Source organism: Aedes albopictus, chromosome 2 (genome assembly GCF_035046485.1).
Source record: "Aedes albopictus strain Foshan chromosome 2, AalbF5, whole genome shotgun sequence".
NCBI lineage: Eukaryota > Metazoa > Arthropoda > Insecta > Diptera > Culicidae > Aedes > Aedes albopictus.
In genome coordinates, this window is record NC_085137.1 from 341867224 (window position 1) to 341892860 (window position 25637).

The 25637-nt window shown below is 39.7% G+C and overlaps 1 protein-coding gene across 2 annotated transcripts in view; it reads left to right on the forward strand.

Moving 5' to 3' along the window:
- The window catches only part of LOC109431739 (potassium voltage-gated channel protein Shal), a 187794-nt gene that overhangs the window by 91155 nt on the left and 71002 nt on the right, over nucleotides 1-25637 (forward strand). For both annotated transcript variants that reach the window (XM_062852632.1, XM_062852631.1), the window contains exons 2-3: nucleotides 24961-25123; nucleotides 25235-25423. In XM_062852632.1, coding sequence (XP_062708616.1) covers nucleotides 24961-25123; nucleotides 25235-25423 — 352 coding nt within the window. The remainder of the gene's footprint in view (nucleotides 1-24960; nucleotides 25124-25234; nucleotides 25424-25637) is intronic.

The following is a 25637-nucleotide window of genomic DNA, read 5'->3' on the forward strand; positions in this document are numbered from 1 at the left end:
CCGGGAGGTTGGTGTGAAAATTCAATCCTTGCACCAGTATCAGCCTGCACCCTTGGCAGCGTAGGTACGATGTGAACGCTCGATTGGACAGCAACATAGTCTCATAATCGGGCACAGAGTGAATAAAATTGAATACAGACCGAGAAAACTTGTTATCCCTAACCCACGATGCGGTGGGTAAAGACAGTCGGGAGTGGTGAAACTGCGCATGCATACACCTAAAGTGTCTAGTGCTGAGCCGGAGGAATGATTGGGTAATGCTGTGGAAACTTCATAACGTAGAATAACGTTTAAGCCAAAAAGTAGCATCACGGTGCACAAGTTAAGTGTAGATAATCCAGTGGAGGTATTGAACAGTAGACAATGTAACCGACAATTCACTCGCTACGGAAGTGGACTTAGTTCGGAAATAGATTTGTTACCGGTAATATTTTTCCTGGAGAGATAAATTTACTTTATTGGACTAATAAATTGTAGAAGTGAGTTTAATAATTTGCGTAACAGGAAGCAAATACATAGCTATCTTTCTGCTAAAGGATCGGTAGGGGCGCTAATCTGATAAACGCGATTATTTTTTTTACGTGATTTTCATATATACATAGTAGAAACTGACAGATTACTTCAATCATATTTTGGTATAATGCATGGAAACATGTTATAAATATCACTTACTTAATACTTGATGCGTAATTGCTTCCAGTCGCCCTGAACGTTAAAAGTCCTTAGGGCCTCCCACCTACATAAAGCCAACGTGTACGTGGGTGTTTTATTCGCTTCACTACGTTCAACTAAGTTTATCCAAGTTTTTATATGCTTGGTACTATTCGTAGTTCATGCGACGATGCCAGATACTGTCTTTCAGTTTACCGCCGACTATTGTTCGCAGTACTTTAAGCTCTCCGATCAACTTATCTTAAAGTCCTCGATTCACGAACACATTCGTTTTAGGAGACAAACGACGGAAGATGATTTAGGAATCTTATGTTCTCAGATTGATAGGGCCCATATAGCCGAGGCGGTAAACGCACGGGTATTCAGCATGACCATGCTGAGGGTGACGGGTTCGATTCCCGGTCGGTCCAGGATCTTTTCGTAAAGGAAATTTCCTTGACTTCCTTGGGCATAGAGTATCTTCGTGCCTGCCACACGATATACACATGCAAAATGGTCATTGGCAGAGGAAGCTCTCAGTTAATAACTGTGGAAGTGCTCATAGAACACTAAGCTGAGAAGCAGGCTTTGTCCCAGTGAGGACGTTACGCCAAGAAGAGAGAGAGAGAGAGAGAGATGTTCTCAGATTCTCTTTTAAAGAATCTTAAAGAAATTTCTACAGAGCTTCCTTCAGATATGCTCCGTGAATTCTTCTCCGCATTCAGAAGTTCGTTCAAAATATTCCCAGGAAATATTTCCAAGTTATTTCTACAATCATACTGCTAATCTATTAATGGATTTTTTTCTGAAATTTGTCTAAAGTTACTCAATAAATTCTCTTGGAGTTTCACCAAGCGTTTCTCCAGAAGTTTCCTCCTAGTATTTCTCCATGATTTTTTCTTCAGAATTTTCTTTACCTATGTCCAGGAAGCACCTAGGATCAACGGGTGACATTAACCTTCTTTAGGATCGTCACCCCCACCGATTTTCATCGTATTTATTTTACTTTTCAATAAACTGAGCGATTGGTACGAGATGCCCCCACTCATTGTTTTTATTGTTGAACTAAAAACGCTGCACAGTAGGCTTGGCCGCTTTAATGCTTGTAATGCATCTCCGATGTACTGCAATCATTAATAATGACAAGAAAAATGATGGAAGTAGTCGTTTCTCTCATTTTCCAGGATTCTTTCAATGATTGGCTGTGTTGTATATGTGTAGGCTAGACTAGACTAGATTAGGATTTTTCTTCAGAATTTTCTCCTTACCAGATTTTTCCTGGGATTCCTTCAAACACACATTCAGGGATTTTTACAGGAAATAAGGCTAGAATATTTTTCAAAAATTTCTTCATGGATTTTTTTAGTATTTCCTCCAAGGATTGCTTCTGAAATTCCTCCAAGAACTCCCCAGATTTTTTTTTTTGAGAAATCCTTTCAGGGACTCCTGCAAAAAGCCATATAAAGGTTCTTTTTGAAATTGCTCCTGCGATTGCGAAAGCTTCGCCAAAGATTTTTAGGGGTTCTTCCAAAAATCGCATAAAAAATACTTGAGAAATTTTTGAATTCGTGCACCGCGAAGCCTTGCCCAGTGCACCGCGATAGATTTATCTACTTAATAAATGGATTCACCAACAACATGAATGACTGATATTTATTCTTGGCGAACGACTGGAAATATGTTGATCGAAAGAAGTTGGAGCTTCCAGTCTTGACAAATTAAACGATTTTATTTTTCGTCCTTAATTGTCTGCTTTTGTAGTTGTCGGTAGGTCATGATTTGGGCTTTTTTGTGGTGATCAAGTAGTACTGTGAAGTTGATGAAAAAATTACCACAAATAACAAAGATCATGACCAACCGGCAACTACAGAAACAGACAAATTAGGACGAAAACGATTCATCAATCTTTATCTTGAAAAAGGCCACATCTCATGGCCGAAACGTCGGACAGAATAGAATAAAATAGTTTAATTTTTCAAGACTGAGAGTGCCAACTTCCTTCGTTGAATGACTGATATATTATATGAATATTGTATCTGTAATATTTAGTTTACGAATTCTACAAAAAAAAAATAATAACAAAATATCTATGTGGCAAACAATTCCAGGTACGTAGATAAATGTTATGTAAAATTTATCATGAGCTTCTGAAGAATTGCAAGAAAAGTCTAGTATGATACGAAACAAACCTAATAATTCATCAAGAATACACATACAAAACAATTTATAAGGTATTCCAATGTATCTTCATGAACTTCACTAAGAATTTTCTAAAGGAATCCTGCTATGATTGTTTATAATTATTCTGGGAATTTTTCTCAGACATTTCATTACTTAGCCCTAGAATCTGAGATAAATGTATTAAAAATTACTTTCGGAAACATCAGAACTATTAAAAAAAAAATCCAGAATCTTTAGAACATTTTTAACCGAAAATCATAGCAATAGTTCGCCAGAAATCCAATGACTTTTCCAACAAACCAAGTCTTGACTTTTTTAGGAATTTGCAAAGAATCTTCTCTATTTTTTGAGGTTAGGCAGGGGCTGGCATTTCTACGATACAGAAATAGAAATACAGGGGATAGACAAAATGATCGGGACAGGTAAAATTTTCACTTTTCAAAAAATGTTCAAACAGCTGTAACTTTTTGAAAAGTGCATCAAAAAATCTGAAATTTTTACTGTAGTTGTGTATCAATGGTCAAAATTTGGAATAGATCGGGCTATTCCACATGAAGTTAGAAATATACTAGAAAAAGTCAAAATTATCCAATAGCCAACTTTGAACTGTTATATCCCTGGATTCAATGAACCAAATGCAATGAAATTTTGAGCGATCATCCCAAGTAACAATTCCATTGCTGATTGGTTTCGTTTGATTTTTATTAAGGTTTTATTTCAGCAATGATTGAAACTCACAGTTTTCTTACTGCTTTTATGAAAACCATTGATAAAATACTTTATAGTATACTTGAAGATATCCATAAAGACAGATTTCAAGAGTAAATAAAACTTTCCGATATGTAAACCTTCTGGCAATCATTATTACCACAATAAAACTGTTAAAACTCTCAGCAGATGGCGATCTGTTCGATTTCTAACGACATCTGTTGGTGGAAAAGCAGAAACTACGACACTGCTAGGTTTATTGCGGTCATCATAAAAGTAAACTTGCTTTCGTTTTATTTTCACTAATTGTGGTCGTCGCCATATTGAAGAATTAGCTTACGTGAATGGAAAATAGTGAATTTTGCTTAAATTAGCTATGAATTGATAGTTTGCCAACATTTTCATAACATGCTCACATAAATAAACTCTCTCAGTTGAGTTTTCTTGTGATTCGAGATAGTTTTACTAAATTCACAAATTGATTTATTTCATTCCAAGATGATAATATTCAGTATTTTCGAAGCGCATCAATTTGATGATTCTGCAACTCCAATATTCACGATAAATTCGAATGCGCTTAAGCCTACCAGCACAATAAATACTTAAATATTATTTTGAAATGATTGCTTTCTACTTACGAATGATGTATACTCTTGAAATTTAAGTGACATCGAAAAAGTTTCTTTTCATCTTGAGCTATCATAGTTTTTGTTGAAAAAAAAACAACAACAATCGAGAATGGTAAATTTTCTACTAGGTTTTAAAACGGGTTTATTGCTACTCTTAATGCGGTTTGCAAAACCTCTCCGAGAGTGATCCACTTAGCCGAAAGATGCTCTTAAAGAGGTTATCAAGAGGATTTGATGTATGATTCAGTTTTATTGCAAGTTTTATGAAATTGGTCATTAAGATCTCTTGTAGAGCCGAACAAAACTTCAAATGTTATTTGGGATGACTTATATGATTAGCTTTGAAAAAAGTTTGACTAAACTTGAACTTATTAATAAGAAAGAAAGTTACAGCGATTTCATTTATTTTAAGATTTTTTAGTAAATTGGTCTAATTTTAATATGCTTCCCATTACTATTTCAATTTACAGTTGGTTATTTTGTTACTTCCTTTCAAAACATATTCATATTTAAGTCAATTAGAGGGATTTCAAATAAACTATAATTTCTATATCGAATATTAAAGCGATGTTAAAATTTCCTATATTATATCGGAAAAATAATCTAAGCGCTATAATTTTCTTCCGTATTAACAATTTTAGGTTATGTCAATTTTTTTCAAAGCTAATCATATAAGTAATAATCACTCAAAATTTCATTGCATTTGGTTCATTGAATCCGGAGAATCCATTGATATACAACTAGTTGACCAACTCACAGTAAAAATTTCAGATTTGTTGATGCACTTTTCAAAAAGTTACAGCTGTTTGAACATTTTTTGAAAAGTGAAAATTTTACCTGTCCCGATCATTTTGTCTATCCCCTGTAGTTATAATAAAAATTACAAGTTAGTGTCAAAATCGCATCGGTGGGCGGAAAATACCAAAAAAATGCGTCGGACAACACACTAGTTTTTTTTTTTAATTACATAACCCTCTAATACCAAATCCCGCTTTTAGACGGGGTATAGTTTGAGCATTTTTGTAATTTTTGTTTCGTGGAAAATCAATTTTTTTTATATTTTTGGCTGATATTTAGGACTGTTCAGTGTATCTCAAAATGGTTTTTGGTGTATTTTAAAGCGTATTTACATTTTTTAAAAATCATTGAAAAATTGATGTTTTAGTCACCTTATAGAAGTCATTATTTATTTTGTATTGAATCGCTACAATTAACATATTTTAAATTTTTCCCAAATCATTCTATCCTTGTTTAATAGTTTAAAGAAATCGAATACATTCTAAAATTGTTTTCCTTAAAATTACACGGAAAATAAAATTTTCTGTGAAAAAAATTTTAAATGAAAATATTTCAACAATAATCATAAAATCTCAAAATGTTTTCATCTAAAAAAATCCGTTCCCCAAATTGGCTTCCAAGAAAAATATAAAAGTGTGGGGATGTTCAATAATAAAAATTAGAAAAAATCAAAAACTGAAATTCACGAAATCGAGAATTGAAAAGAATCATCTTCCAAAACATGTTTAAATCGATTTTAGATGACGAAAAATGATATTTAGATCAAAATCAAAAATTTGGGTATTAGAGGGTTAACCTAATTTACAGCTCTATTGTCCACTAGGGCACTAAGTGAGAGATTTGAATTGACAGCTGCACTTACATTGTGTACAGTGTCTAGATGTATATTCTATTCTTCTTTATCAAAATGGTTGCCTTCCTGCTGCTTTCACTTTTCTACTCAATACATAGTAGAATGATGAGCACAAAGATGATGGATGGCCGGTGTTCCTTTCCAGTCCGATTGAGGGGTCCATTATGAGTAGCAGCTCGCCGATGTCCAGGTATCCGGGTCCGTTTGAGCCACGGGGCTCAGAAGAGGGTCAGTGCCAGCCGCTCTCGGGGAAAGAGCAACTGACGAAAAATTTCAAGTGCCGGGGTTGGGAATCAAACCCATGACCATCCGCATATGAAGCGAACGTGTGACTAACTACGCTACGGGCCCCGGCCACACTAATATTTTGAACATTTATTTTTTGAACAACTGCACCGCGCTGCAATTTATTTCCATAAAGTGCACCGGGAGAACGCAAGGTCTGAAAAACCACCTATCTAAAGGAGTCCCTCAAAGGATTTTTTGAAGGAATCCCTGATGAAACTCCAGAAAATACCTGATGAGATTCCTAGAAGAAATCCTTGAAACATTTCTGGAAGATCTCATGGAATAAAATCGGTGAAGCAATTTCCGAAAGGAATTTTTAAATTAATTCTTCACGTATTGAAGGAATTTTTTTATATCTTTGAAGAAATTCCAAAAAGAATTTCATGAGAAATTATGGGAGAATTCTCAAAATAATTCAAAGGAAAATTTCTGAAAGAATTTCTGGAGTACTTTCCAAGGAAATCCCTGAAGAGATTTCCAACGTACACCCTGGAAAAGCAAAGGCGTTCCAGTAGCGGAGGGGATGGTGCTGAAATTTGAAAATCATGATTAACCAGCTTCGATTTTACCATGACAGCACTGGTACGTAGCCGTTCGGGGAAGGATTGAGCTTCTGATAGAACTTCCGTGTTGCTCGAGAATCCGTTCCATGCACCCGATATGGTGCTCTCGGCTACGTCATTGGATGCTTTTACTGTACTCCAGCAGTCCTTCAGAGGGGGCACATCGAGCTCACCCTCGTCTGGCAACGCTGCCTCGAGATTCTGTACGTATGCTGAGGTGACATGTATCTAATTGATAACGTATGGTTTTGCGAGTAATTTGTCCATCACCAACCAGTCCTGACTTCGGTTATATCGGATAAATGCCGTCCATCAATCGGAACGTGATCGATTTGGGATTCCGTCTGCTGCGATGATCTCCAGGCGTAACGATAAGGGAAGCTGTGGTTTTGGAAAAGGTGCTACTTATGGCCATGGTTTTGGAGGCGGCGAAATCTATGAGCCGTAGGTCTGAACTCCTCTTCCAGGCCTCCCTGAACGTTTAGGTCTCTCAGGTCCTCAGGAGTGAGGACTGTCCACGTTGATTACGCTGAAGTTTAAGGATCTGGTAAATGTAAGAATTACTTCTAAAAGTTAGCACTAAGGACCCTTGGAGCGCTACGATACGTAACACGTGGTCCGTTAGCAGATCAGCGAGTATACGGATGCTCTCTATGAAGTTGGAAGATCTACAGTTAGAAGCACCGAGATAAGGATAGGAGCTGCTTGGAAGAGACAACAGCGGGCTCTGAATTACGAATTACCCAGCCTTTACAGTGCCTTTAGCATCCAAATTCACCCATTTTGTGAATAAATCAATAATGGCTTAGATTAATTCCGTTATCATTTGTGTTTACAGCGAACAAAAAATACAAATATAAGAAACGAAATGCACAGCGCGGCAATTATGTATTTTTAGTATGTACGAGTACGATGCAAAAGGGAGGGACACTGAGCAGTCCCTATATGCATAGCAGAGCGTTAATGATTAATCATAAATTTAATCATGATTAATGATTAATGATTAAGATTAATCAAAATCATTAATCATAATCACAAAAAAAATCTCATTTAATCATTAATCATTAATCTTAATCACACTGTTTTTGCAATCTAATCATTAATCAGTAATCATAATCATAAGAAAAAATATTAATCAATCATTAATCATTCATCACCAAAAATGATTCATATAAAATATATAATCCAGTTTAAATTGGTTCAAATGCTGTTTCAAATAATATAATTTATAATTCTTTTTACAAAAATCTCCCGGAAAAAATTACCCTTTACTTTTCAAACTTCAAAAACATGTTAATCAATAAATATATTTTAATCATTTACAGTTTTTTGTGATTGATTAATCATGATTAATCATGATTTTTAATCATTGAGCCGTTTTTAATCATTAATCATAATCATTAATCACAGATAAAACCAATTTTAATCATTAATCATAATCTTTAATCATCCTAAAAATCAAATTAATCATTAATCATAATCAATAATCACCAAAATTGGAATTTTAATCACCAATGATTAATCATGATTAAAATTTTTGTTAATCATGAACGCTCTGATGCATAGATAAATTATTTTGCATAGCAAAACATTTGAAATCACCAACAACTATGAATTGCGATATATCCCCCGTCTGAATCAACACTCTCGTTCGATCTCAAAACCATTAACATGGTAATGGTCTGGAGTGAACGCGGACATCGTGCCAGGCCGTCGTCGGATGAGCTCCATTGACATGATCTGTCGCAATATTTTGCCCGCTAATTGCCAATCGAAAGAGATACATCCGTGGAATCGATGCATGATGTACACATTCTCGCTACAAATTTGCCTCGGTCGGTATCTTATCCCGTCATTATGAGTGACACAAACCAGAACATCAACCTCGCATGCACCCATCCATCCATCGTGACGTAATGGCCAACCGCACCCATCCCACCACAATGGGCGGGAAAATCTCGACGAGCTGAACCGCAACCCATTCGGTGGGCAACCATCAACATCTCATAATAGCGACAAACATTATCCCCAGCTTTGATTCGAGCGGACAGCAGCAGCAGCAACAGCAACGACAAGGCTATGCTCAACTGCACCAGATGATGCCGTCCGTCCGTTGATGATGATGGCCTATGATGATGCTCGAGAAGCGTGACCTGCACAGATTTTGGGCCTTCGGGGAGTCCAGAGGGGGATCGGTTGGGGCGTTGGCTGCTACTAGACCGAAGGAAAATATTAGTATTGGTCAGTGGAAAAACACTTTGGCCTGATGGCGGCATCCAAGGCAGGCGAGCGTAAATAAGATATGGTCTAGCAAGTCCGTATATTGATAGTTCGGACGGCCTGCCGCACAACGGGATTATTTTTCTGGGAAACGATGTTTCTCAATCCTGGATGCACCAAAGCATCATAAGCTTGTAATAAATATACCTTTGATTTGCTTCTTTTATTATCCAATTTCGATCATAAATACCTGTCGTTATCCCCGCAAAGGGAATATTCATTGGAGAGTGCTAACACGGCTACACATCAACGTTGTACTGCTCCTTCAAGACTATTCACTTCTCGTGGAAAGAATGTGTCCAAATATGCGAGCTTCGCTAATATATTAAATTTTAGTCTTGGTTTTCTGTATTTAATACAAACATAGCAAGTTGTATTTTTCAAACTTTCATGTACATTTCGCTTGGCAACTCATTATCTCTTACGCCTCATATCTAAATACCTTGTTGCAGAATCTTACGTATCGTCTATTTTCACCCAACGTCAAAAACAACTGAAAAACTGGCCTCTTCTAGATCGTTTTTGTCCACACCGGACTTCCCACAATGCCCAAAATCGCCGCGGAGATGATCTTTTTGGACTGGAGCCAGCAAAAAGTCGGTCCTAACACAAACACACAAGGCAGACGAGTTTCCACCAGCGCAGCAGCAGCAGCAGTAAAATGGCCAATTCTATATCGAGGGCTGTTGCTGCAGTCGGCTCGACACGACAGGGCAATCTTTGAGCGAGTTGATGCCGCCACTTCTGCTCGCTATTTGTACACACGTATACCGCCGCTATACCTACGAAAAAAGTGTGCTTGCAAACAAATTATATGAACTGGGCAGGAGGAAAATTTCGTTAAAAAGCAATTTGGTTTTGACCCAGTTTTTCGTCTCGATTTTCAGGACGGTTTTGCTTCGTTGCACCGCGATGACCGCAAGTGGGCAACGAAAGCTATTATGCGACGACGACGAGGACGACGACGGGGAAACGTTTGCCGGGTCGTTGCAGTGTGCAGTGTGATAATGGGCTGATAATCATGATGCTTATCTGGCGCGTTTACTGTGATCCCACTCGCCACAGTTCCATTGGGGGAGTTGGGTCAAAAAATGCAATTAAACTTTGGGTAATTATACCTTTTTGTCGAGCAAATAGTTACAATTATTGGCAAAGGGAGAAGAAGTAATTACTAGGTTGAATAAACTTACAATGTACACACTTGTTAGTATAGAATAAAGCTAAGCCAGTTTCCGATTTAACGATACATCCTTGGATAATAGATATTTGGAGAGCAACAATTCTATACTGAATCAAGCATCCTTTCCCACTGGACCCGAAAGACTAGCCTAACGTAGTATGTCATGTCTTATAAGTTTGACATTCTTGTACACTGAAACCTCTTTTTATGACTTTGGCATTGGATGTGGATACATACCTTAAAAATGGCATAAAGGAGGGAGTTTTGTGGATGCACACATTGATTTAGGGCTTTAATGATAATGATAAAACTTAGTTCGCGAGAACAGGGGTCTCACTCGTGGGCATTTGAGATGGAGCCGAGTGGATTTCAGGACCCAGACAACCAAGAATCGCATAAGGATGCACGCTGTACATCGTATTAAAGATTATTTTAAGTCGCTATAGCATATCTGTACGGCTGAGGGACAATTTTCATCGCATATGATGTTATTTTCTGAACTTATTGCGATGTATCTGATAAAATCATATAAGAGTGCAAATAAACTTTCATCATGTATGACTATGTCGTAGTAGACGATATTCTGATGTTTTATTGCGACGAACTTTGCTCATTCGCAAAAGTGTTCGAGCAAACTCACAAAGTGTCAACTGAATTCGCATAATTGCGTACGGCGATGGTTATACGACTTCGCTTGGTGCTTTTCTAATTATGTCAGTTTATCTCGCATTGGAGTATAAACTGAATCGTATAAAAGTAAAAACAAACTCGTTAAAATGTGCATACAAACTTGCATAAGCGGGATCCGTAACGTTGGCATATTGCGATGTCATTCGTGATAACAATAATGATAGAAGTGCTCTTTGAGTGCCAGAAAGCTACAAGAAAGTAAGCAGTCATCATTATGGTGACAAAATAAGTTACAAAGTCATCATTGTTTTGTTGACCTGATAACTAACAATGGGTTGTGCTAGCAATAGAGGGGTAGTGATAACTGCGGGAAATCACGTTTCATCATATTGAGCTCCAGATAGCCTGCCGAACACGCACAATGCAGGGAAATCAAGCGCATTCCAACAAATACTGAGGTGAGTTAGAATGTCATGACAGTTAGCCAGTATGTTTCATAAGTAGTGTTTGGTGTTAAGTGTGAAATGTAGCACGATAATCCAAAGGTTATAAGTTCGATACTAAGGTGACAAGAATTTTTTTTTTCGAATATTATAAAGTCGCATAAGATGCAATATTACGTCGTAATAGTGCACACCGTGCATCGCATAAGATTTCGCTTCAAGTCATATAGCGTTAATATTTTCCGTCAATGCACGTATAGCGCCTCCACTTTTGTACGCATGAGACACTTTTATTGCATCTTATGTGATGTAAATTTACCGCATAAAAGTACGTATAACATGAACTAGGGCAGTTCAGACTTTAAACATGTCAAAAATTCAAAGCTCCCATTAGTTCATTACAATCCTTGGTGCAAAACTAGAGTCCTGTCAAATTTTCAGCCATTTTGGTGGTGTTTTAATGGTGGCCCAAAAGCAAAATAGGTTTATATGGGAATTACTATGGAGAATTTTCGAAAAAGGTTCTCCGCGCTGTAGAGCATTACCACATGGATAAAAACATAGGGTCAAAGCCGAATTGAATTCTTCAGATCTCAATGATGAATGTTGCCGAAGACCGAAACATATTACGACAATCGAATAAAAAGTTATTAAACAAATTCTCACTCGCATGCGTATCTTTATACAAGATGTCCTGCAAGGTGTGCAAGAAGCTAACACGCATACTATGATTGCGTGTCAAGCGTGTCGGTCGAGCTGCGGTCTTCTGTTCAAGCATGCATAGATGAATATTGATTAATAACTTCTCTCTCGTGAGTCGAAACGAGTTGCGGTCTTCGGCAACACTCATCATTGAAGTCTGAAGAATTCAATTTGACTTTGACCCTATGACTTCATCCATGTGTTAATGCTCTACAGCGTGGAGAACCTTTTTCGAAAATTCTCCATAGTAATTCCCATATAAACCTATTTTGCTTTTGGGCCACCATTAAACCACCACCAAAATGGCTGAAAATTTGACAGGACTCTAGTTTTGCACCAAGGATTGTAATGAACATATGGGAGCTTTGAATTTTTGACATGTTTAAAGGCTGAACTGCCCTAATGAACATAAACTTCATTATACGTGCAAATTGGTTGTCTGGGGATGTTCTCAGAGAGCCCAAAAAAGGAGTTTCTAGGGGTTTCATTGACGTTTCAGGGAGTTGTTTCAGGGGATTTCCGAAGCCTTTGAAGGGCGTTCAGGTTCCTTTGGCGTTTCAATGGCATTTTGTAGGGGCTCCAAGGGGTTTCAGGGGGGTACCAGGAGATTCATTTCAATTATACAGTATTACACATCGTTATTTTGCAGGGTTGTTTTCCGGAAATCCCACATCATGCCCCACCCATCGTATACTTTCAGCTTTTGTGACCTTCTGGATACTAGGTTGACTGTCGAGTGTAGGATGATCCTAAGCACTCGACGCTCGAGTGCTTGCATGTTCTCCTCGAGCATCATCTAAATCTCGTGCCCGTAGAGAACCATCGGTCTTATAAGCTGTACATAGTGCATTTGGTGCGGGGTGAATCAACCGCAGCTTTTTGTGGAGCCCATAGTAGACCCGATTTCCACTGCGCATCGCCTTGGTATTTCGCGGTTAACGTTGTTGTCTGCCGTTCATAAGGATCCGAGGTAGATGAAATCTTCCACAACCTCAAACTTCTCTCCGTCTACCGTAACACTGTTGCCTAGGCTTGTCCTGTCGTTTCAGGTTCCACATGCCAGCATGTATTTTGTTTTTTCGCGTTCACCATCAGTCCGACCTTTGTTGGTTTACGTTTCAGACGAGTGTATAGCTCTGCCGCCGTTCCAAATGTCCATGTCATCCGGGATATAGACAAATTGGCCGGATTTCGAGAAAATCGTACCCCGGCTGTTAAGCCCGACTCGTCGTATAACACATTCCAGTACGATACTGAATACAGTAGGTACGAGAGTCCATCACCTTACCGCAGTCTCCGGCAAGATTCGAACGAACTAAACAGATTGCCCGAAACCCTTACGAAATTGTTTGTCACCCTTCTTGTAGATGGGGTAAATGATCCCTTGATTCCACTCCTCTGGTAGCTGTTCGGTCTTCCAGATCCGGATAATTAGCCGGTGCAGGCAGATGGTAAACTTTTCCGGGCCCATCAAGCTAAGTTCCGCTCCGATACCATCCTTACCAGCAGACTTATCGTTCTTGAGTTGCTGGATTGCATCCGTAACTTCCCTCGACGTGGGAAGTCATTTCTTCCGCAGCCTTGGTCCTCCATGTCTGCGCTCCCCGCCTTATTCAGGTGTTCGTCGTAGTGCTGCTCAGGGATGCTTCAAGAGGGGATTCCAAGGGGCTTCAGAGGGTACCAGGTGATCTCAGGGGCGTTTCAGGCGGATCCAGCAGGTTTCAGAGGGGTACCCATAGGTCTCGGCGGCGTTTCAAGGGGTACCAGGAGGTCTCATGAGCGTTCCACAGTGCTTTCAGAGGTCTCCAAGGGGGTCCGATGGGGTCTTGGGAGCGTTTTAGGGGGGAGGGGCCTCAGGATATCAGTAGGTCGGTTCCAGAGGCACGTTCTCCTCCATTTGGGAAATTTGTGGGGCCTCAGGGAATGTTCGATGTGGGTTGAGGGCCGCTCCAAGGGTGCTCCAGAGGTTCTCAGGGACTTTTCAGCGGGTTTCAGAGGGGTACTGAGAGATCTTAGGGCGTTTTAAGGGGGCAATGGGGTTTCAGGAGTATAAAGAGGTCGCAGGGCGTTCAAAAGGGGAATCCATGATGCTCCAAGGGGTCTCAGGTGGTTCCAGGGGGTCTCGGGTGGTTCCAGGGGGCTCCAGTTGGTATCCGGGGCGTTTCAGAGAATCTCAGGTTGGTTCAGACGTAATAATGTAGATTCAAGGATAATTTGGATTACGTAGTACATCCAAAAAATATCCTCTTGTTCGTTTTTTATGTTTCTAAGTATCAAAAGTACTGGTGATGTGGAGCGGACCTGGTATGATGGTTAGAACACTTGACTATCACGCCGAGGACCTGGGATCGAATCTCACTTCCGACAAACTCGCAAAATGTGAGTTCTTCCTTCGGAAGGGAAGTAAAGCGTAGGTCCCGAGATGAACTAGCCTAGAGCTAAAAATCTCGTTAGAACAGATAAAAAAGTACTGGTGACGGAGATAGTCGACTGACTCCGTATCTTGAAGGAATAGAAGCACCCGTCTAGCGAATCGAGAGTCGTGAGTTCAAGTCTTACCAGACTTCATGGGTTTCTTTTTATAGTTCAAATCTCAATAAGACAGATCAGTGAAGTACTAGATTTGTAATAATGATCTGAATTTTAGTGTGGTGAGAAGGTCAATTCTCCGTTTCTGCAATGAGGTGGTGGAAAAAGCGTGGGTATTATGATTCCTTGCCTAGTTTGATGCTGTTTGAGCAAAACTTTGGGCAACATTGCTGTTGTTTTCTTCATTTCTTGTAAAATAACAACAAAGTTATTCAAAGTTTTGCTCAAACAGTATCAAATTAGACAAGGTATATCAATACCCACGCTTTTTGTACAACTTCATTGCAGAAACGGATAATTGACCTTCTCACCATACTAAAATTCAGCTCATTACTACAAATCTAGTAATACACCGAGCGTGCCCCATTGATTCATCGAGCACATGTTTCTGTTGGGCACATGGATGTCAAAGCATTTTCAACAATGCTACAGTTACGTTTTCGGGGGTTTCCGAAGGTCTCACGCGCGTTACATGGGGTGCGAGTGATCTAAAGGGGGTTTCGGAGGTGCATTAGTAAGTCTTAGAGCAGTAGTTAAGGCTGGTTTCAGAAGCGATGCGGAGGCGTTTTTAGGGGTTTCGGAGAATCTCAGGTGCATTACTTAAGTCCGTGGGGGTTTTAAGAAGACTGCGGAGGTATTTCTGGAAGTTTCGGAGCTTTTTCGGCGGGAGTCAGAGGCGTTACGCAGGCGTTTTCGGGGGTTTCAGGCCATCTCAGGCGTATTACTTGGGGTCCGAGGGGGTTTGAGGGGGTTTATGGAGGCATTTCAAACGCCCTTAAATCACCTGGGAATGCCCTCGAAATGTTCCTGAAACACCCTCAACTCTCTTAATTGACCCTGAAATGACTCTGAAATACATTGAAACGCCCCTCAAATCCCTTGCAAGGCCCTTTAAGGTTCTTGGGATTCCTTGAATTGTCCTAAAAGTCCCTTGAAACGTACCTGAAACACCCTTAATACTATTGAAATACTCATGAATTTTCCGGAAACCCGTTAAAATTACCAACAAATATAAACAGAACGCCCAAGAAACAAAAACAATAACATCAATCTTATGGCTCGTGAATCACATTACGATCAGTATATCATGAGTTGTTGCATCGATCTCACACCACTCCATTCATCATTGGAGTAGCTTTTGGTAAGTTGTCGAGTTTTGTTATCAGCGTAGAAGCCTACCTTCTTTCTAGTTGAAAGGACAGACCTTGTCAGAATTGATAATCGTGTTGACTCCATCGGAACAGTGCTGTCTGAATTGAGCTCTAACCACCAAGCAATCGTATTCGATGATAACAATCAGTCAAATCTGGGTTGAAATACCACTTCTGCTGTATATCATGCTATATGCAATGTTATAAACTTTCCCAGCCACAAGCGATGATCTTCTGGATTGGTTCAATATACATGACCTCACGCAAATAAACTTAGTATCCTTAGATCTAGTAATAGTAAAATAACCCTTACTGACCAACTGCTCGCTTTTCTAAGCTGTTGAATCTATGTATTGTTCCTACATACGATGTTCATCCTCTATTATATGTTGCAATAAATTTGCAGAACCCTCTGGTATACGACCTGTCCGATGAAAAAAGATTTGATTTCTGGAAAGTTGACTTCAATGGATTGCAGGAAGCTCCTGTTTCATGTAGATTGGAGAATTATCGAAACTAATGGCTTCCATTTGACAAAATGTCTTGATGAAGCTTAAGATTGAAACAAAAAAAATCATGGTACAGAATGACGTAAATCGTTTCTAGCCTTTAATTAATCCTTGGTTGATAAAAAAATAATAAACGACGCATTCTTGAAGATTGTTGACTTAAAACTTCACTAGTCAGACTGATAAGCCGCACAAATTTTTGATAGGTATGGACTACCTATACAGGGTGACTGGTAATTCGTGTTACACCCGAAAGGAGGTGAAAGTAGACCATATTTGCAGCAAAAAATTGTTCTACAGGTAGGTCCGGAAATCACTGCTAAGTGAGTTATTCAAAAATTAGTGTTATTAAATTACCCCATCTTTAAACATCTCTAACTCAGAAACTATGAACCGTATAATCAATCTAAGCGCATGGATAGAAAGTTTAAAGCTTTGTCTTTTAATGCTCTTTGGATAGGTAATTGATAAAAAGTCATTTAAGTGCAGAAATTTTGACTTTTATGTAAAAAGTGCCTAAAAATGTACCCCCTTTTCACCTTTTTTGATAGTTTACTCGTGAAAAACGTGATAAATGTGAGAAATGTTCTTCTACAAAAAATTCATTTTTTGATACGCTACCAAACTGTCCTTTGGTGCAACATTGTATCTTTCATAGTTTTGTCACAATCTTGAATTCAAAATTTTGTGAAACAAACCAATGTTTTTATTGCAATACTGTCTGGCAACCCTACACGTTTGCTTGCTGTTGGTCGTCGAGCGCATGGCAACGAAGTCCAGCGTCGCGGCGGCGGTCATCGTTTGACAGAGCCAACAGTGAACGGCAAATTGCGCGCAATGTTTATGAATCAATCTCAAGGCATCCTTTTCTTTTGGTGAAGATTGAATTCGCCTAGATGCCATACACCCAAACCCATTCACTGGAATTTAGCGAGATCATACCGCTGGGTGGCACCGTTTTAAGGGATATTCAAACCTACGGGCCGAGACTGGGTCCGGGCCGGGGCCGCGGCCGAGACTCGATAGGGTTTTTGTCGCTTCGTTCTCACTGTATACAATGCTCACCGGGCTATAGCGCCTGCGCACCAACAATTTATGTTGCGCGAACGCACGCACAGTATGAAGCGGTTGTCATTTATTTTTGTTTTTGTTTCTGCGCACTTTCTCCAGTGTGTTTGATGTACATTCATCCAGAACTTTCTTTTGTAATTTCTACAGGAATCTGGGATTCCTCCAGCTTTTTTATGATTTCCCTTGGAGTGCTTTCTGGGACTCTCCCGTAGTTCTTTCTGGAAAACCTCTAATGAGATTCTTCTAGGAGTCCTTCCTGGTATTTCTCCAGCTACTCCGTCTGGGTTTTTGTCCTCTAGTTCTACTAAAATTTCTTCTGAGATACTTTCAAGAACTGGTTTAGAATTTTTCTCCAGAAATTCCTCCAGGAGTAGTTTCCCACAGTTTATTTATTTTCAGTTCAACGGAAAGCCCTCCTGAAGTTCCTGAGAGTGAATCCAGGAGCTCCCCAGGCATTCCTCCAGGGCACTCCCGAAAAAAACCAAGGGAATTTCTTTTGAATTAGCCCAAGAATTACTCCAGCATTTGTCGTAGAATCACCCTAGGATTTTACTGGGAATTTCTCCATTATAACTCTGGAAATTAATGCAAGAGTTCTCCAGCAATAATGCATGCTTCTCTTCAGGATTTTCCCCGAAAATTATTGAAGGACTCAAGGGATTTCTCCAGAAATTCCTGCATTAATACCACCAGGACTTCCTCAAGGGATTCCTCCAAAAAATCCTCCATGATGTCAACTAAAAATTCCAGCAGTTCTTCCAGGAATAACTCCAGAAATTCATCTCGATATTCCTACAGGAATTTCTCTTCATGAATTGTGGAAGAGATTTCATCAGGAATTCTTCCAGGTATTTCACAAGACAATTTTTCAATAAATTGCTCCAAGACTTTCTTTAAGAATTCCTGCAAGGATTTATCTAGGAATGCCTCTGACGATTCCTCTAGATTTTTTCCACGGTGTCCCCCAAGAATTCTTCCAGTTATTCCTCCATGAGTTCCTGCAGGAATTCATCCCAAAATTCTACCAGGAAATCCTGCAGGGATTCCTCCAGGAATCCACCATAAATTCCTCTTGTAATTGCTGCAGGAGATTCTCTAGAGGTTCCTCCAAGGATTCCTCTAGAATTCCTTCCAGAATTTCTCCCAGGAAATCATCAAGAAATTCATCCCAGGAAATCATCAAGAAATTCCTCTAGAAATTCCTTCAGTAATTCCTCCAGAAATTCCTTCAGTAATTCCTCACAGAATTCCTCTAGGAATTTCTACAGAGACTTCTTCAAAAATTTCTTAAGAAAGTACTCCAGGCATTTCTCCAAGAATTACTTCATGAATTTCTCCAGAAATTATTCCAGGAATTCCTCCAGAAATTACTTCAGGTACTACTTCAGGAGTTCCTCCAAGAATTCCACCGGAAATTCCTCAAGGAATACCTCCAGAAATTCCATCAGGTATTTTTCCAGGAAGTCTTCTTGGAAATACTCCAGGCATAACTCCAAGAATTTCTCCGTGAGTTACTCCAGGTATTCCTACAGGATTCTTACAGATGTTTATCCAGGAACTACTACAAGATGTCCTCCAATTCTTTTTCCAGGAATTCCTCCGGTGATTCCTTCATAAATTTCTCCAGTAAATGCTCCAGAAAATTCTTTAGAGATTCCTTCAGAATTCCTTCCTGTATTTCCTCCAGGAAATCGTCCAGAAATTTCGCCTGTGATTCCTTTAATAAATCTTCTATGGATTCCTCCAGGAGTACAGAATATCCTCCAGAAATTCCTCCAGACATTCCTCCAGAAAACACTCCAGGAATTCCTCTAAGAATTTCGCCAGTGATTTCTTTCTTCCAGAAATTTCGCCAGTGATTCCTTTAATAAATCTTCTAGGGATTCCCCCAGGAATTCCTACAGAATATCCACCAGAAATTCCTCCAGGCATTCCTCCAGGAATTCCTACAGAAAATACTCCAGGAATTCCTCCAGGAATTTTACCAGGAATTACTCCAGGAATTCATCCACGAACTTTTCCAGAAATTCCTCCAGGAATTCCTCCGAAAATTCCTCCAAGAATTCTTTCAGGATTTTTTCCATAAAGTCTTCCAGGATATACTCCATTAATTACTCCAAGAATTGCTTCAGAAATGACATCAGGGATTCGTACGGGAATTCTTCCAGGAACTACTTCAGCCTGTCTTTAAAAAAATTCTCCAGATATTCTACAAGAAAATACTTACGGGATTCCTCCAAGAATTACTCCAGGAATTCTTCTAGGATCTACTCCAGGGATTCCTGCACGAATTCTTTCCGATATTTATCGAGGAAAGCCGTCAAGAATTCCTCCTGGAAACAATCCAAGAATTCCCATAATATCTCTTTAAATTACTCCAGGAATTCGTAAAAAAAAACCTTCCGGAATATTTCCAGAATTCCTCTTAGGAATACCTCAAGGAAATGCTTCAAGAATTTATTCAGAAATTCTTTAAAGAGCTGCTTCAGAAGTGGCTCCAATCTTTTAGGAATTCCTTCACGAATTATTTCAGGAATTCCTCCAGATATTGCTTACGAATATCTCCAAAAATTCGTCCTGAAATTCTTCCCGGAATTTCTCAAGGTTTTATTTTAGAAATTCCTTAAGAATTTTTCCAGGAAGGCCTCCAGAAATTCCTCTCAGAAACACTCTAATAATTTCTCCATGAATTACTTCAGGGCTTTCTCCAAAAACTATTCCAGAACCTACTCTAGGAAATACTCCAGGATTTCCTCAAGCAATGTCTCTAGAATTTCCTCCAAGATTTCCTTCGGTTAATCTTCCAGGAATTCCTCCCGGAATTATCTCAGGTACTGGAATTCTTTAAAGAGCTACTCCAGGGATTTTTCTGGGAAGTGCTTCATATTTTTTTCAGGAATAGCTCCAGAAACTCCGTTAGAACTTACTCCAAGAATTCCTCCAGGAATCATTCCTCTAGGTAGGTTGTCATCCGGAAATTTATCTAAGAATTCCTCCCAGGAATACCTTCGGAGTTTCTTTCGGGAATTACTCCCTGGAAGAATCCCTGGTGGAGTCCTTGGAGGAACTCTTAAAATAATCCCTGGAGGAATTTTTGAAGAAATACCTGGAGGGAGTCTTGGAAGAATTCCTGGGGGATTTCCTTGTAGAAATTTCATTAGGAATCCCTAGAGAAATACCTGCAGTAAGCCTTGAAGGAGTTTTTGAAAGAGTCACTGGAGATATACCTAGAGGAATTCAAGCAGGAATCCCTGGAGCTATCTCACAAGTTATTTTTGGAGGATTTCCTGGTGGAATTCATGGAGAAATTCTTGGAGGAATTTTTGAAGGAATTACTGGAGGAATTTGTGAAGGAATTCCTGGAGGAGTTTGCAAAGTAATTCCTGAATAAATTTCTTCAAAAATCCCAGGAAGAACTGTTCGAGGGATTTTTGGAGAAATTCATAGAGAGATTCTTGAAGCAATTCTTGGCGGAAGTCTGGGAGGCATTCCTAAATAAACTTTTCTAGGATTTCTCCCAGGAAATCCTCCAGAAATTCTTACAGGATCTTCCCCAAAAATCACTCCAGAATTCTCCCTGGAAATCCTTCAGAAATTATTCCAGAAACTGCTACGAGAACTCCCCCAAGAATTCTTTCAAGATTTCAATCAAGAATCCGTTTAAAATTTTTTCCAAGAATTCCTACAGTAATTCCTGGATGACATCCTACCTTGAAGAATTACTGGAGTGATTCCTGGAGGAATTCTTGGAGTAAATTCTAACGGAGTTTCTGGAGCTATTCCTGGAATCCCTGTAGAAACTCTTTAAGGTATACTGTACCTGAGATAATTCCGGGAGGAATTCCTGGAAAGTTAACCAAAGGAATTTTTGAAGGAAGTTCTAGAGACATTTCTTGAGGAAATCCTGGAGTAATTCCTGGAGTACGTACTGGAATAGTTCTTCAAGACGAATTCCTAGAGATATTCCTACCTAAGCAATATCTGGAGAAGTTCCAGAAAAAAATCGTGAAGGAATTCCTAAAAGATTGGCTGGAGGCACTTCTGGAGGAGTTCTTTAAGGATTTTCTGAAGAAATTCTTGAAGCATTTGCTTGAGGTATTTCTAAAAGGAATTCTGGGAGGAATTTCTGGAAAAAAATCAGAAGCAATTTTTTGACGAATTCCTGGAGTAATTCAAAAAGAAATTATGGGAATTCTTGGATTGTTTCCGGGAGCAATTCTTGACATCTTTCCTGGAGTAGTTCCTGGAGTAATTCTTGGAGGAATCCCGTAAGTATTTTCTTGTAGAATACCTGGAGATTTTTTTTAAAGACAGGCTGAAGTAGTTCCTGGAAGAATTCCCGTACGAATCCCTGATGTCATTTCTGAAGCAATTCGTGGAGGAATTCCTAGAGTTATTCCTGAAGCAATTCTTGGAGTAATTAATGGAGTATATCCTGGAAGACTTTATGGAAAAAATCCTGAAAGAATTCTTGGAGGAATTTTCGGAGGAATTCCTGGAGGAATTTCTGCAAAAGTTCGTGGATGAATTCCTGGAGTAATTCCTGGTAAAATTCCTGGAGGAATTCCTGGAGTATTTTCTGTAGGAATTCCTGGAGGATTGCCTGGAGGAATTTCTGGTGGATATTCTGTAGGAATTCCTGGGGGAATCCCTAGAAGATTTATTAAAGGAATCACTGGCGAAATTTCTGGAAGAAAGAAATCACTGGCGAAATTCTTAGAGGAATTCCTGGAGTGTTTTCTGGAGGAATGTCTGGAGGAATTTCTGGAGGATATTCTGTACTCCTGGAGGAATCCATAGAAGATTTATTAAAGGAATCACAGGCGAAATTTCTGGACGATTTCCTGGAGGAAATACAGGAAGGAATTCTGAAGGAATCTCTAAAGAATTTTCTGGAGCATTTACTGGAGAAATTTATGAAGGAATCACCGGAGGAATTCCTGGAAAAAGAATTGGAGGACATCTTGTAGTAGTTCCTGGATAAACATCTGTAAGAATCCTGTAGGAATACCTGGAGTAACTCACGGAGAAATTCTTGGAGTTATGCCTGGAGTATTTCCAAGAAGACTTCCTGGAAAAATACCTGATGGAATTTCTGGAGGTATTCCTTGAGGAATTTCCGGTGGAATTCTTGGAGGAACTCCTGAAGTAGTACCTGAAGTAATTTCTGGAGGAATTCCTGGAATAATTTCTGGAGAAATTCATGAAGTAATTCTTGGAGAAATGCCTGGAGTACTTTCTTAAGAAATTTTTGAAGAAGTCTCTGTAGAAATTCCTAGAGGAATTCTGTGAGGAATTACTGAAGGAATTTCTGGAGGAATTACTGAAGGAATTTCTAGAGGAATTTCTTGATGATTTCCTGGGATGAATTTCTTGATGATTTCCTGGGAGAAATTCTGGAAGGAATTCTAGAGGAATCCTTGGAGGAACCTCTAGAGAATCTCCTGCAGCAATTACAAGAGGAATTTATGGTGGATTCCTGGAGGAATCCCTGCAGGATTTCCTGGTAGAATTTTGGGATGAATTCCTGCAGGAACTCATGGAGGAATAACTGGAAGAATTCTTGGGGGACACCGTGGAAAAAATCTAGAGGAATCGTCAGAGGCATTCCTAGATAAATCCTTGCAGGAATTCTTAAAGAAAGTCTTGGAGCAATTTATTGAAAAATTGTCTTGTGAAATACCTGGAAGAATTCCTGATGAAATCTCTTCCACAATTCCTGAAGAGAAATTCCTGTAGGAATATCGAGATGAATTTCTGGAATTATTCCTGGAAGAACTGCTGGAATTTTTAGTTGACATCATGGAGGATTTTTTGGAGGAATCCCTTGAGGAAGTCCTGGTGGTATTAATGCAGGAATTTCTGGAGAAATCCCTTGAGTCCTTCAATAATTTTCGGGAAAAATCCTGAAGAGAAGCATGCATTATTGCTGGAGAACTCTTGCATTAATTTCCAGAGTTATAATGGAGAAATTCCCAGTAAAATCCTAGGGTGATTCTACGACAAATGCTGGAGTAAATCTTGGGCTAATTCAAAAGAAATTCCCTTGGTTTTTTTCGGGAGTGCCCTGGAGGAATGCCTGGGGAGCTCCTGGATTCACTCTCAGGAACTTCAGGAGGGCTTTCCGTTGAACTGAAAATAAATAAACTGTGGGAAACTACTCCTGGAGGAATTTCTGGAGAAAAATTCTAAACCAGTTCTTGAAAGTATCTCAGAAGAAATTTTAGTAGAACTAGAGGACAAAAACCCAGACGGAGTAGCTGGAGAAATACCAGGAAGGACTCCTAGAAGAATCTCATTAGAGGTTTTCCAGAAAGAACTACGGGAGAGTCCCAGAAAGCACTCCAAGGGAAATCATAAAAAAGCTGGAGGAATCCCAGATTCCTGTAGAAATTACAAAAGAAAGTTCTGGATGAATGTACATCAAACACACTGGAGAAAGTGCGCAGAAACAAAAACAAAAATAAATGACAACCGCTTCATACTGTGCGTGCGTTCGCGCAACATAAATTGTTGGTGCGCAGGCGCTATAGCCCGGTGAGCATTGTGTACAGTGAGAACGAAGCGACAAAAGCCCTATCGAGTCTCGGCCGCGGCCCCGGCCCGGACCCAGTCTCGGCCCGTAGGTTTGAATATCCCTTAAAACGGTGCCACCCAGCGGTATGATCTCGCTAAATTCCAGTGAATGGGTTTGGGTGTATGGCATCTAGGCGAATTCAATCTTCACCAAAAGAAAAGGATGCCTTGAGATTGATTCATAAACATTGCGCGCAATTTGCCGTTCACTGTTGGCTCTGTCAAACGATGACCGCCGCCGCGACGCTGGACTTCGTTGCCATGCGCACGACGACCAACAGCAAGCAAACGTGTAGGGTTGCCAGACAGTATTGCAATAAAAACATTGGTTTGTTTCACAAAATTTTGAATTCAAGATTGTGACAAAACTATGAAAGATACAATGTTGCACCAAAGGACAGTTTGGTAGCGTATCAAAAAATGAATTTTTTGTAGAAGAACATTTCTCACATTTATCACGTTTTTCACGAGTAAACTATCAAAAAAGGTGAAAAGGGGGTACATTTTTAGGCACTTTTTACATAAAAGTCAAAATTTCTGCACTTAAATGACTTTTTATCAATTACCTATCCAAAGAGCATTAAAAGACAAAGCTTTAAACTTTCTATCCATGCGCTTAGATTGATTATACGGTTCATAGTTTCTGAGTTAGAGATGTTTAAAGATGGGGTAATTTAATAACACTAATTTTTGAATAACTCACTTAGCAGTGATTTCCGGACCTACCTGTAGAACAATTTTTTGCTGCAAATATGGTCTACTTTCACCTCCTTTCGGGTGTAACACGAATTACCAGTCACCCTGTATATTAACAGATCACCGTGCTACGAATGAACGGATACATTTCACTCGTTATATATTTAAAACTGACGGCTCGCCCGTCTGGTTTGTCCGGCTTCATTGCACACGATGATTGAAATGTTTTAATTAATAATTAGTTGCCAATTTGGAGGAGTCGTGTGGCGTGGAAATGATGCCATGCCAGTGAATCTGACCGAAATGGTCCATGCTGAGGGTGATGATGAGTACGTGCTGATTTCACCGACGATAGATTTACTCAATTTTTTAGCGGTTGGAAATTATCGGTTGAATAATGTATGCCTCAGCGTATTAATTCCGTTATTATTTTCTCTTCCCCTCTCCCTCTCTCACACACAGTTACGGCGACATGGTGCCAGAAACAATAGCCGGTAAGATCGTGGGAGGTGTCTGTTCCCTGAGCGGTGTGTTGGTCATCGCGCTACCCGTACCTGTAATTGTGTCCAACTTTAGCCGCATCTACCACCAGAACCAGCGGGCGGACAAGCGGAAAGCACAGCGGGTAGGCATACGGACCGTGGCCGTCGATTGCGATGGGTCCACCTACAACTCGTTGTAAGTACCGCTGGGAACCCTCTTTAATTTGGCGTCCCGTTTTTTGTCCCTCTTGTAGAAAGCACGTCTCGCACGAATACGAATAGCGAAAGCGGGCGCTAGTGCGGCGTTCGCGAGTAAGAAGAAGGCTGCCGAATCGCGGCTAGCGGCGCAGGAGTCTGGAATCGAACTGGACGACAACTACAACGATGAAGACATCTTCGAGCTACAGCATCACCATCTGTTAAGATGTTTAGAGAAAACTACGGTAGCTATCACAGAACCAAAAACTGAAATCATTCATCCTCCTAATTGCGCGTTCGCTCTGTCTTTATTAATCTCCTTTGTCACTAGAGACGTTCAGAAAACTTCCATTTCCACTCTTTGCTCTACGATTAATTGCGCTTTGCTGCTACTGTTCGAGTTAACTTCCAGAACTAACTTCTTCATTATCCACTCATAACTGTGCTATGGCGGTGCTT